The sequence below is a fragment of the Periophthalmus magnuspinnatus genome, chromosome 9, assembly GCF_009829125.3.
Source record: "Periophthalmus magnuspinnatus isolate fPerMag1 chromosome 9, fPerMag1.2.pri, whole genome shotgun sequence".
NCBI classification, from domain to species: Eukaryota; Metazoa; Chordata; class Actinopteri; order Gobiiformes; family Gobiidae; genus Periophthalmus; species Periophthalmus magnuspinnatus.
The window spans coordinates 5274559-5290004 of record NC_047134.1 but is presented as its reverse complement, the minus strand read 5'-3'; the positions used below and the strand labels follow the sequence as shown (position 1 = coordinate 5290004).

At 46.1% G+C, this 15446-nt stretch overlaps 1 protein-coding gene across 1 annotated transcript in view; it reads right to left on the bottom strand.

Moving 5' to 3' along the window:
• Nucleotides 1–1082: 1082 nt before the first annotated feature.
• Nucleotides 1083–15446, bottom strand: part of fancc (FA complementation group C) — a 77206-nt gene continuing 62842 nt past the window's right edge. Inside the window, exons 12-15 of the mRNA XM_055224342.1 lie at nucleotides 14616–14715; nucleotides 4708–4882; nucleotides 2335–2589; nucleotides 1083–1522 (exon numbers count right to left, since the gene is read on the bottom strand). Coding sequence (XP_055080317.1) covers nucleotides 1382–1522; nucleotides 2335–2589; nucleotides 4708–4882; nucleotides 14616–14715 — 671 coding nt within the window. The 3' untranslated portion in view covers nucleotides 1083–1381. The remainder of the gene's footprint in view (nucleotides 1523–2334; nucleotides 2590–4707; nucleotides 4883–14615; nucleotides 14716–15446) is intronic.

The window sequence follows — 15446 nt, the reverse complement described above, 5'->3', positions numbered from 1 at the left end:
ATTGCGTTCAGCTCACAAATGTGCATAAACGCTGTATTAGCGTTTTCCCAACAAAAAATGTGTGAAAGAGAAATATTTTTTTGAAATATTCCAAAATTTGCGATTTTGTTGAAAATTCACCCTCACCACACCCAAAGTCATAATCAAAATGTAATTGATAATCTTTAATCACACATGGGTTTAGTGGGATTTGGCCAAATTTGAAGTGTTTGTGATGAAAACTGCGAGAAAATGTCCTGAATGCGACGGTGTGCACTTTTGTCGTTCCCGGGTTAGATCCAATATGGCCGACTTCCTGTACATTTTAGGGCGGGGCCATAATATTATTTTTGTCATGTCCCGACATGTACTATTTTTTGATGTGAGTTTCGGATTTTTACGTTGACTTTTTTTCCGAGTCGGGCTCCCATTGGCCCCATGAAAATCAAAGTTTGAGGTGGCGCTACCGAGTCGTCTTTCGTTATTTTTTCTCGGGGTCTTTTGTGACAATTAGAGCTCGTTGAGTTCTAATTTTTGACACCACTCACTGCCATGTTGGGGCGTGTTTACTACTTGATTTTTGCCATTTTCCATGCTCCGGACACGGTTTTAATGAGTCCCTCACCGGGACGTTGTCCCAGGCTCGGGCCTAATTATCCATTCAAGACCAGCAGCACACGCAGCATAGGGAGTGGACAATAGACTAAAAAAAGTGGACTAAGTGAGTGTGATGTCAACTATAGCATTCTCCAAATGAAGCTCATTGAGGCTAGCAGTTATAGCGGCCAATTTGGTTGCTATCATACTCACAGTCGGAACTCTGCTCCCAAGAGCCAATCCGGAGCCAGGCTGTTGAAGGTCCCTGTTTAAGCAGGGATTGAGCGCTTAGCAACGCTGTCAATCTAACCTGTTGCTAATGGTAGCGGGAGTGACCTCTGAAAGAAAGATTTGTCCGTTAGTAATGTTCATATTTAAGGACCTAATAGTGAAATAAACACACCAAGATCATGTAGAGCGGGTTAATATGAACATTTTAAGACTAAAGTGATGAGTCTGACAGCAGCAGTTACAGCCCACAGGTTTTCAATAGAAAGTGAATTGGAGCCAGAGTCAATGGAGCAGGAAATGCTCTCTGTTTGGAATGCAGGTTAGCCATGTCCATTTATATATACAGTCTATGGAGTGGACAAAGGTGCCACAGTGGGTTAAGCATTTACCCATCAAACACAGAGTCTGCATTTCAAACCTCACTGAAGAACAGTGTTATCGAGTCTTTAGGTTGACATGTCCGCCCCTCACCGCCTCCTCCAGTTATCATACATATATTAACAGTGCATAGATGGTAATAGCCGTGAGGGCATCTGGTGCAAAAGTACACCGGATTTATAGAGGTTACATGTGTCTAGGTCTTAGGTGCCAGTGCCTGTTTCAGAGCCTTGATCATGGGCAGGAGCGTGTGAGCATAGCCTCCTCCCCTGAGTCTCATCTCCAGAGAGCTGAGAACACACAGAGCTTCGCGTGTGACACCAGAGCGTTCCACCACCTGCACACATAAACAACCCATTGACTGTGTTTACATGGTACTGTGGTCATGATATTACACTCTCAAATTCCATTTCAGTACTAAGGAATAGACTCAATACTTGATACCGATTGTGATACCATAATGATAATAAAAAACACTCTTCTTTTAGACAATACATTGTGATCCAATCCACATTAAATGGTAGTACTTTCTTTTATATTCCCATGTGGCTTTATATCTGTGTAATCTCTCATCCAGGTAGATTCCACAGTGGTCCATAGGCGTATACAAGTCTATGTGGTCTTATACTTGTTCTGATACAGCTCGAGATCACTCTAAAGCTATTCAGGATAGGTTCATTTCTGTCCTGTTAAGGTGACTTTTCAAGTATTACTCAAATGGGTGTCTAGTTACAATAAAGTAAATAGTATTGATTAATCATAAATGGGCATATTTTTATATAGCACTTTTCCACTTTCAAGACACTCAAAACACTTTACATCAAGGAAGCAGTCACCCATTTACACACACATTCATACACCAGTGTACACAGACACTGGGGGCGAGGTGGGTTAAGTGTCTTGCCCAAGGAAGCAACGACAGCATTCATCTGTGGGAACTGGAATCGCACTGCCAACCTGTGGGTCAGACGATCTGACTGCTCTACCAACGATGTTTAGGTCGAAATTGGGATTCAAACCACCAACCTTCTGATCAGTGGACAAACACTCTCCAGAGGCAAGACTCATTTTGCTCAAACACATGGGAGGAAATCAGGTACAGGCCATTTAAAACAATAACTCTTGGGTTTAGGAACTTTGTTTATTTACCGTTTGTAAAACCTGTGTTGATCCACTCAGAGGAGAGAAAATGGCAAAGCTGTAGAGGAGCTGGAGGATCGATGCAGGAGCACCTGAAGGAGGAACACCCACAAGAGGAGCGCCCCCAGGAAGAGTGTCTAGAGGAGGAGTGTTCAGAGGAGGAGTGTCCAGAAGAGGAGCATCCAGAGGAGGAGTGTCCGGAGGAGGAGCGCCCATGTCAGTGTAAAGGACGCACATATGTCTCCACGCTTCTCTGGTAACAACCTGCACAAACACAAACATAGATTGCATAAAGAAGTGGACTAAGTGAGTACGACATCACCCATAGCGTTCAGCTCCAGTCAAATGAAGCTCATCCAGGCTAGCAGTTACAGGGGCCAATTTGGAGCCCAGTTCCATATTAGAAATTCTGACTGCGTAGTAGTCATTGTAACCATAGAGCCAATCTGGAGCATGGCTGCTTAAAGTAACGTCCGTTCCCGCCCGCACCGCTGGCTTAGCACAAAATCAAACTAATTGCTAACACTAGCGGGAGCAACCTTGGGGAAGAAGGCACCTGATTTTTCTGTTATTAATGTTAATTTATGGACACAATGATGAAATAAAAAAAACAGGATCATGTAAAGCGGGTTAATATGAACATTTTAAGACCAAAATGACGAGCTTGACAGCAGCACTTACAGAGGGGCCACAGTTTTTCAATAGAAAGTGAACTGGAGCCAGAGTTGATGGAATTGGAAGTGTGCCCATGATCACTTCCTGTTTGGAGTGCAGCGGCTAGCAGGTTAGCGATGTGTATACAGTCTATGGTCAGAACTGAAGAAGCCTCATGGATGAGTGGAGAATTGTCCAATTGAAAGAATAAAAAGTATTTTTTTTTAATCATTTTGTAACAGTTATACAAAGTTGCGTAACTGCCATGAATAAAACAGCTGAGGTTTGAATAATTAAACCTGGAGTGATGATGAAAGGCAGAAAATACTTAGGAAATAAAAACACTGTCTGAAAACCACCTTAAGAATGCATTCACATTAACAGAGCTGACTATGGTCCCCCTATGGCGCCCCTATGTTTGCACTGTGGTAATCTGATGTTTATTCAAAACTGTTCAGCACTAGTCTACCACCTCATCAGATTAGCAAAGAAGTAACTTTGGGATATAATCTTAGAAGAAGAGATGACGTTTGGTGTCATGTTCAGTACATGGGAGCGTGTTTGGGCTCGGAGCCGCTTGGAGCTGCTCGGAGCCGTGAGTCACAGCCCACAGACAAATGCTGTGTGACCTATTAAACTCTAAATAATGCACGAGTGTTTGGTGAGTGCAGACAGTGGGGAAGAGAGAGATGGCAAGGGAGGAGGAAGACAGGGAGAGGAAGGGTGGACTGGAACAGGAGGAGGGAGAAGGGGAGAGGGGGTGGAGAGGGAGAGAAAGAGAGAGAAGGAGAGGGGGAGAGAGGGAGATGGAGAAAGACAGGAGAGGAAGGGGGGAGAGATTGGGTAGAAATCGTGAGAGAGGAGGAGAGGAGGGAGGGAGAAGGAGACAGAAAGAGGGATGGGGGAAAGAGGAGGACGGAGGAGAGAGGAAGAGATAGGAGCCGAGAGAGAGGGAGTGGGAGGAGGTGAAAGGCCTGATGTAGTATTGATTGTTCACTAAGTGTCGAGATAGGAGGAAGAGGGAGAGGAGGGAGAGATGAGTGGGAGAAAGAGAGAGAGAGGAAAGAGGAGAGAGAGTGTGGAGGTAAAGGGACCAATGTAGTATTGATTGTTCTGTCTGGCCGGGCCGTCTGAGTTTGAGGCTCTGTGTCTCCCTCCCGTCGCCCTGGGAGACACTGCTGTCTCCCGAGTCTTGCCATCATCATCTGAGCTGATACAGAGAACAAGTTTGTCACAAAGCATTTTTTGAATTTATGAGTTTTGATTTTTTGTTAACTATTTGTGTTAGTCCTGTAAGGCAACTGCTGTTGTCATTTTGAGGTTTAGAAATGTAAATTGAAGTGAAAAATATTGACAGACAGAGAGGATAAATGTTTTCAATTTGAATTCAGCAAAAATAAAACTAAACATCCCCAAGATCTGATTATGTTAAAAAAAATAAAACTGATACAAGTTTTAGACAAGAATTATTTGACCAAAATATCCTTTTTCTCCTCTGTGCTTTGGAACTTAATATGATGCATTTGCCTGACAGCTGAAGAACTGAGGAAAGGTGGAACTGAGGAGAGGAGGGAAGGAGAGGAGAAGAAGAGAGGAGGAGAGGAGAAGAAGAGAGGAGGAGAGGAGGGGAGGAGTAGAGAAAGAGAAGGGGAGAGGAGGAAAAGAGGAGAGGAACAGAGAGGAACAAAGGAAAGAGAATTTTGACACGGCCTACAGACTCTTACTCACCAGGTGTTGATCTCTGTGGTGCCCCCTGTTGGTGGGGTGGTGGTAGAAGGTGAGCAGCCACAGAAGAGGCTCATAGTCTGTGTCCTGTGAGGACACAAGGAGCTGCAGAGCCACATCCAGCCATTGGGAGCAGCACACCAGCAGGAACCAGGCCTCAAACACTAGGGGGGGGGCTCTGTGGGATAGAATATGTACATGCTTAGGAAGAACCAGGTACATGAGAAAAAGTATAAACCATATGTTTCCAATATGGGGCTGCGCTTGTATTTTTCTAACAAATAAAATTACTTCAGGTTCACTGGCCCCCACATCTCCTGGCACCTCCATTTTCTCTCCTCCTCTTCAGGGATCATGTGTTCCACTTTTTGTTTCCAGTCATGGCTGTGGTCTGGACCAGCTGGGAACAAGTCTTGAACCTTTCCCTCCTCTTTCACTACTTTCCTCTCCTCTCTCCCTCCTCCCTCATTTTTTTTACCCTCTCCGCTTCATTCCCTCTCCTCCTCTCTCCTCTCCTCTCACAGATTTGCCCAAAACCGTCATTACTCCTCAGCAGCAGTTCTCAGCAGGACCTGAGCAGCTGCCTCTTCACTCAGGGGACCAAGCTCACTGTTCTTCCACCCACAGACTGTATTAAGTGGACTAAGTGAGTGTGACGTCACCCATTGCGTTCAGCTCCAGTCAAATGAAGCTCATTGAGGTTAACAGTTACAGGGGCCAATTTGGAGCAGAATTTCATATTTGCAATTTTGGCCGCGAGTATCATAGCAACTAAAAAGCCAATCTGGAGCGAGGCTGTTGAAAGTAACGCTTCTCGCCCACACCGCTGGTTTAGCAGGGGCACTTAGCAACGCTCAAACCTGTTGCTAACTCTAGCAGAAGTGACCCTGGAGTCCAACATGCACCGGGAACAGGTCTGACTTACTGCCGGCAATGCGAACACAGCTCCTGCTCCGGTCATACAGGGACCGGACACCCCTTAGCAAAGAGACCCGGACCCCATACTCCCAGAGCACCCCCCAAAGGACACCACGAGGGACACGGGCGAATGCCTTCTCCAGATCCACAAAACACATGTGGACTGGTTAAGCATACTCCCATGAGCCCTCGAGGACCCGATGGAGAGTATAGAGCTGGGGAAAGAAGGTGCCTAATTTGTTTGTTAATTATGTTCATATCTTGATTTACAGACACAATAGCAAAATAAAAATACCAGGATCATGTCATTAGAAAATGGCTACGTTCCTCAGTCCTTTAAGTATGCTGTGATTAACCCTATAGCGTCAGATCCTATCGTCGGCGATAGCGCGCGGATGCGGACTTTCCAGCAGCGTAACTCTCATGTGCTCTCATGTCAATTCAAACAGCGTCTCAAAGCGGAGGCACGGGGCTATTTAAATATTTTTCCGTCAGTTATGGTAATCTGCCTCTGTTGCTCCGCGAAGGTGACGAATGAGAGCGCGGGTGCTGCGGGGATTTTCCCAGTCATTTATTTGATACGTAAAAGAAAAAAATACGGATGAAAGTGTAAAACAGAAGTAGATGTGTAAAAAAATGCAGTAAATTCTGATACTTCCTTTAATATGATTTTTATGGCTAACAAAAATATAAAAGTCTAGGTGACCTATACTGGCCCATAGTGTGCTCAGTCCTTAAAGGGTTAAACATCTTTTGAAAAAACCTAACCTAAATCCTGATGAACTAGCCAACTACAGACCTATCTCTAATCTTCCCTTCCTCTCAAAAATTCTAGAACGAGTGGTGGTGAAACAGCTCTGCTGCCACCTGCAGGACAATAATATATTTGAAAAATTTCAATCTGGATTCAGAGCTCACCACAGCACAGAGACTGCACTGCTTAAAGTAAAAAATGACTTACTACTAGCTGCTGATAACGGGCTAGCTTCAGTCCTGGTCCTACTGGACCTCAGTTTAAGCGTTTGACACCATTGATCACAACATTCTACTGTAGAGGTTAGAATGTGATATTGGAATCAGAGGGACCGCCCTCAAATGGTTTAAATCCTATCTATCAGATAGGTATCAGTTTGTTTGTATAAACCAGAGCACCTCTCCTTGTTCTAAAGTAGCCTGTGGTGTTCCACAAGGATCTGTGCTTGGTCCAATCCTATTTACTCTGTATATGTTGCCATTGGGTAACATTATCAGAAAACATGGCATTAATTTTCACTGCAATGCTGATGACACTCAGCTGTACTTATCAATGAAACCAAATCAGACTGATCAAATAGATAAACTCAGTGCCTGTGTGAAGGACATAAAAACCTGGATGTCCTTGAATTACCTGCTCTTAAATCCAGAAAAAACAGAGGTCATTGTTGTTGGTCCCAAAGGTCAAAGAGATTCTCTGTTGGACCAGATAATCTCACTCGACAATGTGAGTATTGCTTCTAGCCCTACTGTAAAAAATCTTGGGAGTCCTATTTGATCAAAATCTCTCATTCACAACCCATATAAACCTAGCATGTAAAACCAAATACTTTCACCTGCGAAATATAACTAAAATTAGAAATATTTTACCAAAAAACGGTGCTGAAAAACTCATCCATAGATTTGTTACTTCCAGACTTGATTACTGTAATTCTATGCTCACCGCCTGCCCCAAAAGTACTATAAGGAGCCTCCAGTTGGTCCAAAATGCAGCGGCCAGAGTCCGAACAGGAACTAAAAGACGAGATCACATCAGTTCTGTACTAAAATATCTGCACTGGCTTCCTGTCGAGTTTAGAATCAAATTCAAAGTCCTCCTCCTTCCATCCATCCATTTTCTTCCGCTTATCCGGGGCCGGGTCGCGGGGGCAGCAGTCTATGCAGGGACTCCCAACTCAGCTGGTTCCTCTGAACGTGTAGGAGCAGCGGCTCTACTCTGAGCTCCTCCCGTGTGACCGAGCTCCTCACCCTATCCCTAAGGATGCACCCAGCCACTCTGCGGAGGAAGCCCATTTCAGCCGCTTGTATCCGCGACCTTGTCCTTTCGGTCATTACCCAGAGCTCATGACCATAGGTGAGGGTAGGAACGTAGATTGACCGGTAAATCGAGAGCTTCGCCTTTGGGCTCAGCTCCTTCACCACAACGGACCGATACAGCGACCGCATCACTGCAGACGCTGCACCGATCCGCCTGTCAATCTCACGCTCCATCCGCCCCTCACTCGTGAACAAGACCCCGAGATACTTGAACTCCTCCACTTGGGGCAGAGACTCACCACCCACCTGGAGAGAGTAAACCACCTTTTTCCGGTCGAGAACCATGGCCTCGGATTTGGAGGAGCTAATTCTCACCCCAGCCGCTTCACACTCGGCTGCAACCCGCCCCAGTGCCTGTTGCAGGTCCTGGCTCGAAGAAGCCATCAGGACAACATCATCCGCAAACAGTAGAGATGAAATCCTGTGGTTCCCAAACCAGACCCCCTCCGGCCCCTGGCTGCACCTAGAAATTCTGTCCATAAATATAATGAACAGAACCGGTGACAAAGGGCAGCCCTGGCGGAGTCCAACATGCACCGGGAACAGGTCTGACTTACTGCCGGCAATGCGAACACAGCTCCTGCTCTGGTCATACAGGGACCGGACAGCCCTTAGCAAAGAGACCCGGACCCCATACTCCCAGAGCACCCCCCAAAGGACACCACGAGGGACACGGGCGAATGCCTTCTCCAGATCCACAAAACACATGTGGACTGGTTAAGCATACTCCCATGAGCCCTCGAGGACCCGATGGAGAGTATAGAGCTGGTCCAGTGTTCCACGACCAGGACGAAAACCACACTGCTCCTCCTGAATCCGAGGTTCGACTATCGGTCGGATTCTCCTCTCCAGTACCCTGGAATAGACCTTACCGGGAAGGCTGAGGAGTGTGATTCCCCTGTAATTGGAACACACCCTCCGGTCCCCCTTCTTATACAGAGGGACCACCACCCCGGTCTGCCATTCCACAGGTACTGTCCCCGACCGCCACGCGATGTTGCAGAGACGTGTCAGCCAAGACAGCCCCACAACATCCCGAGACTTGAGGTACTCAGGACGGATCTCGTCCACCCCCGGAGCTTTGCCACCGAGGAGCTTGCTAACCACCTCAGTGACTTCAGCCAGGGTGATGGAAGAGCCCATCTCTGGGTCCCCAGTTTCTGCTTCCTCCACGGAAGACGTGGCAGTGGGATTGAGGAGATCCTCAAAGTATTCCTTCCACCGCCTGACAACATCCCCAGTCGAGGTCAGCAGCTCTCCACCCGCACTGTAAACAGTGTTGGTGAAGCACTGCTTCCCCCTCCTGAGGCGTCGGACAGTTTGCCAGAATCTCTTTGAGGCCGTCCGATAGTCCTCCATGGCCTCCCCAGACTCCTCCCAACCCCGAGTTTTTGCCTCTGTGACTGCCCGAGCCGCGGCACTCCGGTACTCATCAGCTGCCTCAGGAGTCCCATGAGCCAACAAGGCTCCGCGACAAGCACCACAGACCTTACGACCACAGCTACGAGCAGCCACATTGACAATAGAGGTGGAGAACATGGCCCACTCGAAGTCCATGTCTCCAACCTCCCCTGGGATCAGGGAGAAGCTCTCCCGGAGGTGGGAGTTGAAGACCCCCCTGACAGTGGGCTCTGCCAGACGTTCCCAGCAGACCCTCACAACACGCTTGGGCCTGCCAGGTCTGTCCGGCTTCCTCCTCTGCCAGCGGATCCAACTCACCACCAGGTGGTGATCAGTTGACAGCTCAGCCCCTCTCTTCACCCGAGTGTCCAAGACACGCGGTCGGAGGTCAGATGACAGGACAACAAAGTCGATCATCGACCTCCGACCTAGAGTGTCCTGGTGCCACGTGCACCGATGGACACCCTTGTGCTCGAACATGGTGTTTGTTATGGACAAACTGTGACTAGCACAGAAGTCCAATAACAAAACCCCGCTCGGGTTCAGATCGGGGAGGTCGTTCCTCCCAATCACACTCCTCCAAGTGTCACTGTCGTTACCCACATGGGCGTTGAAGTCCCCCAGGAGAACAACGGCGTCCCCGGTTGGTGCACTGTCTAGTACCCCTCCCAGGGACTCCAAGAAGGCCGGGTACTCCACACTGCTGCTTGGCCCGTAGGCCGACACAACAGTGAGAGACCTGTCCTCGACCCTCTCGTTCACCGGAGTGAACCCCAACACGCAGCGGCTGAGCTGTGGGGCAATGAGCAAGCCCACACCAGCTCGCCGCCGCTCCCCACGGGCAATGCCAGAGAAATGGAGAGTCCAACCCCTCTCAAGAAGTTGGGTTCCAGAGCCCAAGCTGTGCGTGGAGGTGAGGCCGACTATATCTAGCCGGTAACACTCAACCTCCCGCACAAGCTCAGGCTCCTTCCCCCCCAGCGAGGTGACATTCCATGTCCCCAGAGCTAGTCTCCGTGTCCGGAGATCTGGTCATCGAGGTCCCCGCCTTCGACTGCCACCCAGATCTCTTCGCACCCGCCCCTCATGGCTCCTCTCGCAGGTGGTGAGTCCACGGGAAGACGGCCCCACGTCGTTCCTTCGGGCTGGGCCCGGCCGGGCCCCGTGGGGAAAGGCCCGGCCACCACCAGCACCCACCCCAGGCCTGGCTCCAGGGTGGGGCCCCAGTAACGCCAGTCCGGGCGACGTAGCTTGCCTTATTGTTTGTCTCTTCATGGGGGGCTTCTGAACCGCTCTTAGTCAGACCTGTTTCCCAGGACCTGTTTGCCATGGGTGACCCTACCAGGGGTATGAAGCCCCCGACAACATAGCTCCCAGGATCATTTGGGTGCTCAAACCCCTCCACCACGTTAAGGTGGCGGTTCAGGGAGGGGAGTCCTCCTCCTGTCATACAAAACCCTAAATGATATGGCCCCATCCTATCTGCAAGACGCTATTGTCCCGTACCAGCCAAAGAGAGCACTCCGCTCTCAGAATGCAGGACTATTAGTGGTTCCTAGAGTGTCCAAAAGTACAGTGGGAGGGAGAGCATTTAGCTACCAAGCTCCTGTGCTATGGAATCAACTCCCTGCTGATGTTAAACAGGCCCCCACAGTCTCTGTATTTAAGACCAGGCTTAAAACCTTCCTCTTCGGTATAGCTTATGACCAGGTTACTTAGTGAGGGAGATAGGGAGTGACATTAAAATCCGGGATAAGATAGGCTGCAGTAGGAGATAACTAGCTGGGGGAAGTATGGCAACCTGAGCACTATCCTCTGCTTCCTCCTATTTTCTCATCAGCAATGACATCACATGTTGTCCCCTGTCCCACTCCCCCTGTGGAGTGTAACTCTTTCAGATGCCCCGATGACAGCTGGACCCTCTCCTCCTCCCCGCCTGGTCCTCCTCCACCCGCCTCCCTCTCCTCATCGCCTGGCTCTCATCCTCCTTGCCCGGCTCTCCTCCTCCTCGCCTGGTCTTCCTCCTCCTCGCCTGGCCCTCCTCCGCCCCCTCCCTCCTCCTCGCCTGGCCGATTTTTCTTTTTTTGTCTGATTTTTCCTGTTGTTTGATTTTCCTGTTTGTTTTTGTGTGTAGGCAGCACGGTGGCTGAGTGGCAACACTCATGCCTCACAGCAAGAAGGTTTGGTTCAATCCCCGGGTCGCCCAGGCCTTTCTGTGTGGAGTTTTGCATGTTTCTTCCCGTGTTTGGATGGGTTTCCTCCGGGTACTCCGGTTTCCCCCATCAACCAAAACATGAACGCCCTTCGAGACAACTGTTGTTGTGATTTTAGGCGTTACAATAATAAAATGAATTGAATTGAATTAAAGTGGGTTAATATGAACCGCCATATCTAGCAAGTTAGCTATGTCTCTTTATATATACAGTCTATGTTCCCAGCGCTGGGTCTCTGTGTTTGTGGGGATTTTCATGGAGCAGAGTAGCACTGGGGATAATGAGCCCAGTGTCGCCTCCAGCAGCTGGAGGTGACATCTCTACTCTCCTGATATGTTTTATCTGCAGCGCTGATCCAGGCACAAACATTAAAACTATTTGGTTTTTTGCTAATGTCTACGGTTAAAGGCACACTATGTAAATTTTCTAATGGAATGTCTGCCATCTGATAGTCTCTCTGGAGATGTTATCACTTTGCCTGGAATCTACTTAAGTATGGCATTTAACACAATCCTGTTAAATCTATAGTTATAATCTCTGACACTGATGGATCATTATGTTATAAGTGCAAAATCACCAGAAGAAGCAGCTCAAACTCATCAGCACTAAGACATATTCAGAGTTGGCTTACCAGATCCTGCCTTCTCCTAAATATGCAGAAAACAGTCTGTATGATCTTTTCCAAAAAAGTTATGAACATTAGTCGTTCTAATGTTTTTTTTTTGGAGATCATGAACTTCAACTAGTAACAGAATTTAAATATCTGGGTGTGCTGTTGGATTCCACACTGTCCTTCAAAAAACATATTAAAATGATATCTCAAAGACTTAATTTTAACATCTCTAATTTTAATCAAATAAGAAGAGCTCTGACTGATGAAGCTGCAATGATGTTTTTGCACTATATGATCTTTTCCCATGTAAGCTCTTGCATAACAAGCTGGTCTCTTACAGGTGTGACAATCCTAAAACCAATAGAAGCTTTATATAAAAAAGCTTTGAAAACTTTAGACAAAAAAACCTTTCACCTACCATCATTGTAATATCCTCTCAAAGTATAACTTGTTGAACTTTGAAAACTTTATTAAATTTAAAAATGCCTGTCTAATATACAAGTGCTTACATGGGCTGGCACCACTGCCTTTAAAAGAACACACTAAATACAAAACTGCATCACAAACAACCAGAGCCACAAGCAGGGGTCACTGTGAGGTTCCTGTGAGAAAAACTACTTTTGGTCTAAATGTTCTGTCATTTAAAGGTTGTGTACAGTGGAACAGTCTTCCCACTTTTGTAAGGGAGACACCCACTTTTACTACATTTAAAAGGTATTTAACCCTATAGCGTCGAAGGCTATCGTCACCGATAGAGCGGATGTGGACTTTCCAGCAGCGTAACTTCGCAACCAGTCGTGCTCTCAAGTAAATTCAAACGGCGTCTCAAAGCGGAGGCACGGGGCTATTTAGATATTTTTCTGTCAATTACGGTAATCTGCCTCTGTTGCTCCGCGAAAGTGACAAATGATAGCGCAGGTGCTGCGGGGATTTTCCCAGTCATTTATTCGATGCGTAAAAGAAAAAATACGGATGGATGTGTAAAATAGAAGTAGTTGTGTGAAAAAATGCAGTAAATTCTGATACTTCCTTTAATATGATTTTTATGGCTAACAAAAATATAAAAGTCTAGGTGACCTATACTGGCCCATAGTGTGCTCAGTCCTTAAAGGGTTAAAGGAGTTGCTTAGATCAACACAAACATGTGAACAAAATTCATAATCACTCAGTTTTAGCATTACATAAAATACTCGACCTATAGGACTTGTACAATACACCTTGCACTTTAGGTTATGTGCAGTACACACAACACTTTAGAACTTGTGCAATACTCACAGCACTATAAAACTCGTGCAATACACACTGCACTTTAGAACTTGTGCAATACACATAGCACTTTAGAACTTGTGCGATACACACAGCACTTTAGAACTCGTGCAATACAGTTAGCACTTTAGAACTCGTGCAATTCACTTAGCACTTTAGAACTCGTGCAATACACTTAGCACTTTAGAACTCGTGGAATACACTTAGCACTTTAGAACTCATGCAATACACACAGCACTTTAGAACTTATGCAATACACACAGCACTTTAGAACTTATGCAATACACACAGCACTTTAGGACCTGTGCAATACACACAGAACTTTAAAAGTTGTAGTAACCCTCCTGAGTTTATATTTTTGACTTGGCTTCTGTCCTGCCCTGTATGTATTTGACTGTATTTTGTTTATCTGGTATTTTATGTTAAGTGTGACCATCAACCTGTCCAGGGACAACAGATGGAAAGTAGCCTGTGGCTAAAATTTACATATGTATCTTATGTTCATTAATATGCACTGCCCCTTTTCTAAATAAATAAATAATTTACACATTTTAAATGGCAATATTCATTTAAAATAACTTAACAAACAAGTCCGCTGACTTTTGTGTTAGAAAACTATGGTGCCCAATGGGAGCAGACATCAGCATAAATATCATCATAACAAAGCGCCCACAATGCTGTCGGCCCCTCCTATGGATAGCTGCACATCACACTAGCAGGGTGTTGGGTTGTGACTGGAGGTGGGGATGGTAATGGATTGTTGCTGGAGGTGGGCACGGTGTTGGGTTGTGACTTGAGGTGGGGATGGTGTTGGGTTGTGGCTGCAGGTGGGGATAGTGTTGGGTTGCGGTTGGACGTAGGGATGGTGTTGAATTATGGTTGGACATGGGGATGGTGTTGGGCTGTGGGTGGAGGTGAAGATGGTGTCGGGTTGTGGCTGGAGATGGAGACAAGATACTTTGAGGATTAGGAAATATATTTAGTAGAGATGCTTAACTTTTTGCTTTACTACTTAATTTTATACGTTCTGCTTCATATATCTGATGTCTTCTGTGTATTCAAACCCTGGTTATGTGACTAAAATGCCTTTGTAGTTCTTAAACCCACTATTACTTTTAACATAAAACCTTTAGCAGACAAAGGCTTGAAGCTCTACAATATGACATGAACAGTGGGTTACCCTTTGAGCCTATTAACTTTAGCTGAAAACCTTATGTTACACTTATGCTAATTCTGGAGCCATTTCCTCCTTTGTCTGCCTTCTCTTCCCCTTTCACTCTCACCAGACTGGCTAACAATCACCTTGTGCCGCTCTCTGCCCGCCCCAGCTAATCGTCTATAATGAGGCGGAATACCGGAAGAGGGAGCAATTGGAGATGTCTACCTCAAGATTGGCTAATGCAGAGAACATAAAATTACACTTTTCTGACCTGTTAGTCCCATCGCTGTTCCGCTCCTCCTCCTCTGACAGCCTCTGTAATGAGCCACTAACCCAGCTGAGATGATCCCTCCAAGCATCTTCAGACATCTCTAAAAAGTTCATGTTAATATAATGGTTAGTAAATACATATATTCCCATGGCTTTATAAAGCATTGCAATTTACAATATGTTTAAAGCTCCTATATTACAGAAAAAAATTGACTCTTGTGCGCTTTAAATCATGTTATCTCCTCAAAAACATACCTGTGATTGTGTTTTGTTTCATTCACAGATGTTTGAGTAACCCTTTATTATTAGTCTGTCTACGTCTCCCAAGCTCAAAATGCTCTGTTCCACCTTGTGATGTCATGAAGTGGTAGTTTTCAAGTTAACAGACACTTTTTACTTTTAGTTCTGTAGAGATTGGGAATTCTAGGGAGGAAATCATCCAAATGATTTTAGTGAAGGTGTATGGAATTTAAAAACACAGTGGAGCACTTTCTGTATTACTGCATGACATCACTAGGTGGAACAGTCTTTTCTGTTTGAGAGAAGAACTCAGCCTTTGTTTCAGGGTTTGTTTCGAAGCCGCTGCAGCTTGGATGAACAGTGAAACATCTTCACTCCTACAATGTTTTGTCCAGTTGACATATTTTATTTTCCTTTTCTTTTAAGTATGTTTGTGATTAGGAAACAACATTATAACAGAGTAAATAGTGAACTATGGGTCCTTTAAAAGTAAACAGTTCCAGGAGCTTTAGCAGGTATTCATCTGGACAGTTTTTGAAATGAAGATGTTTTAACGACTCTTCAGAAGTTGACCTTTCGTTGGTACTGAAAA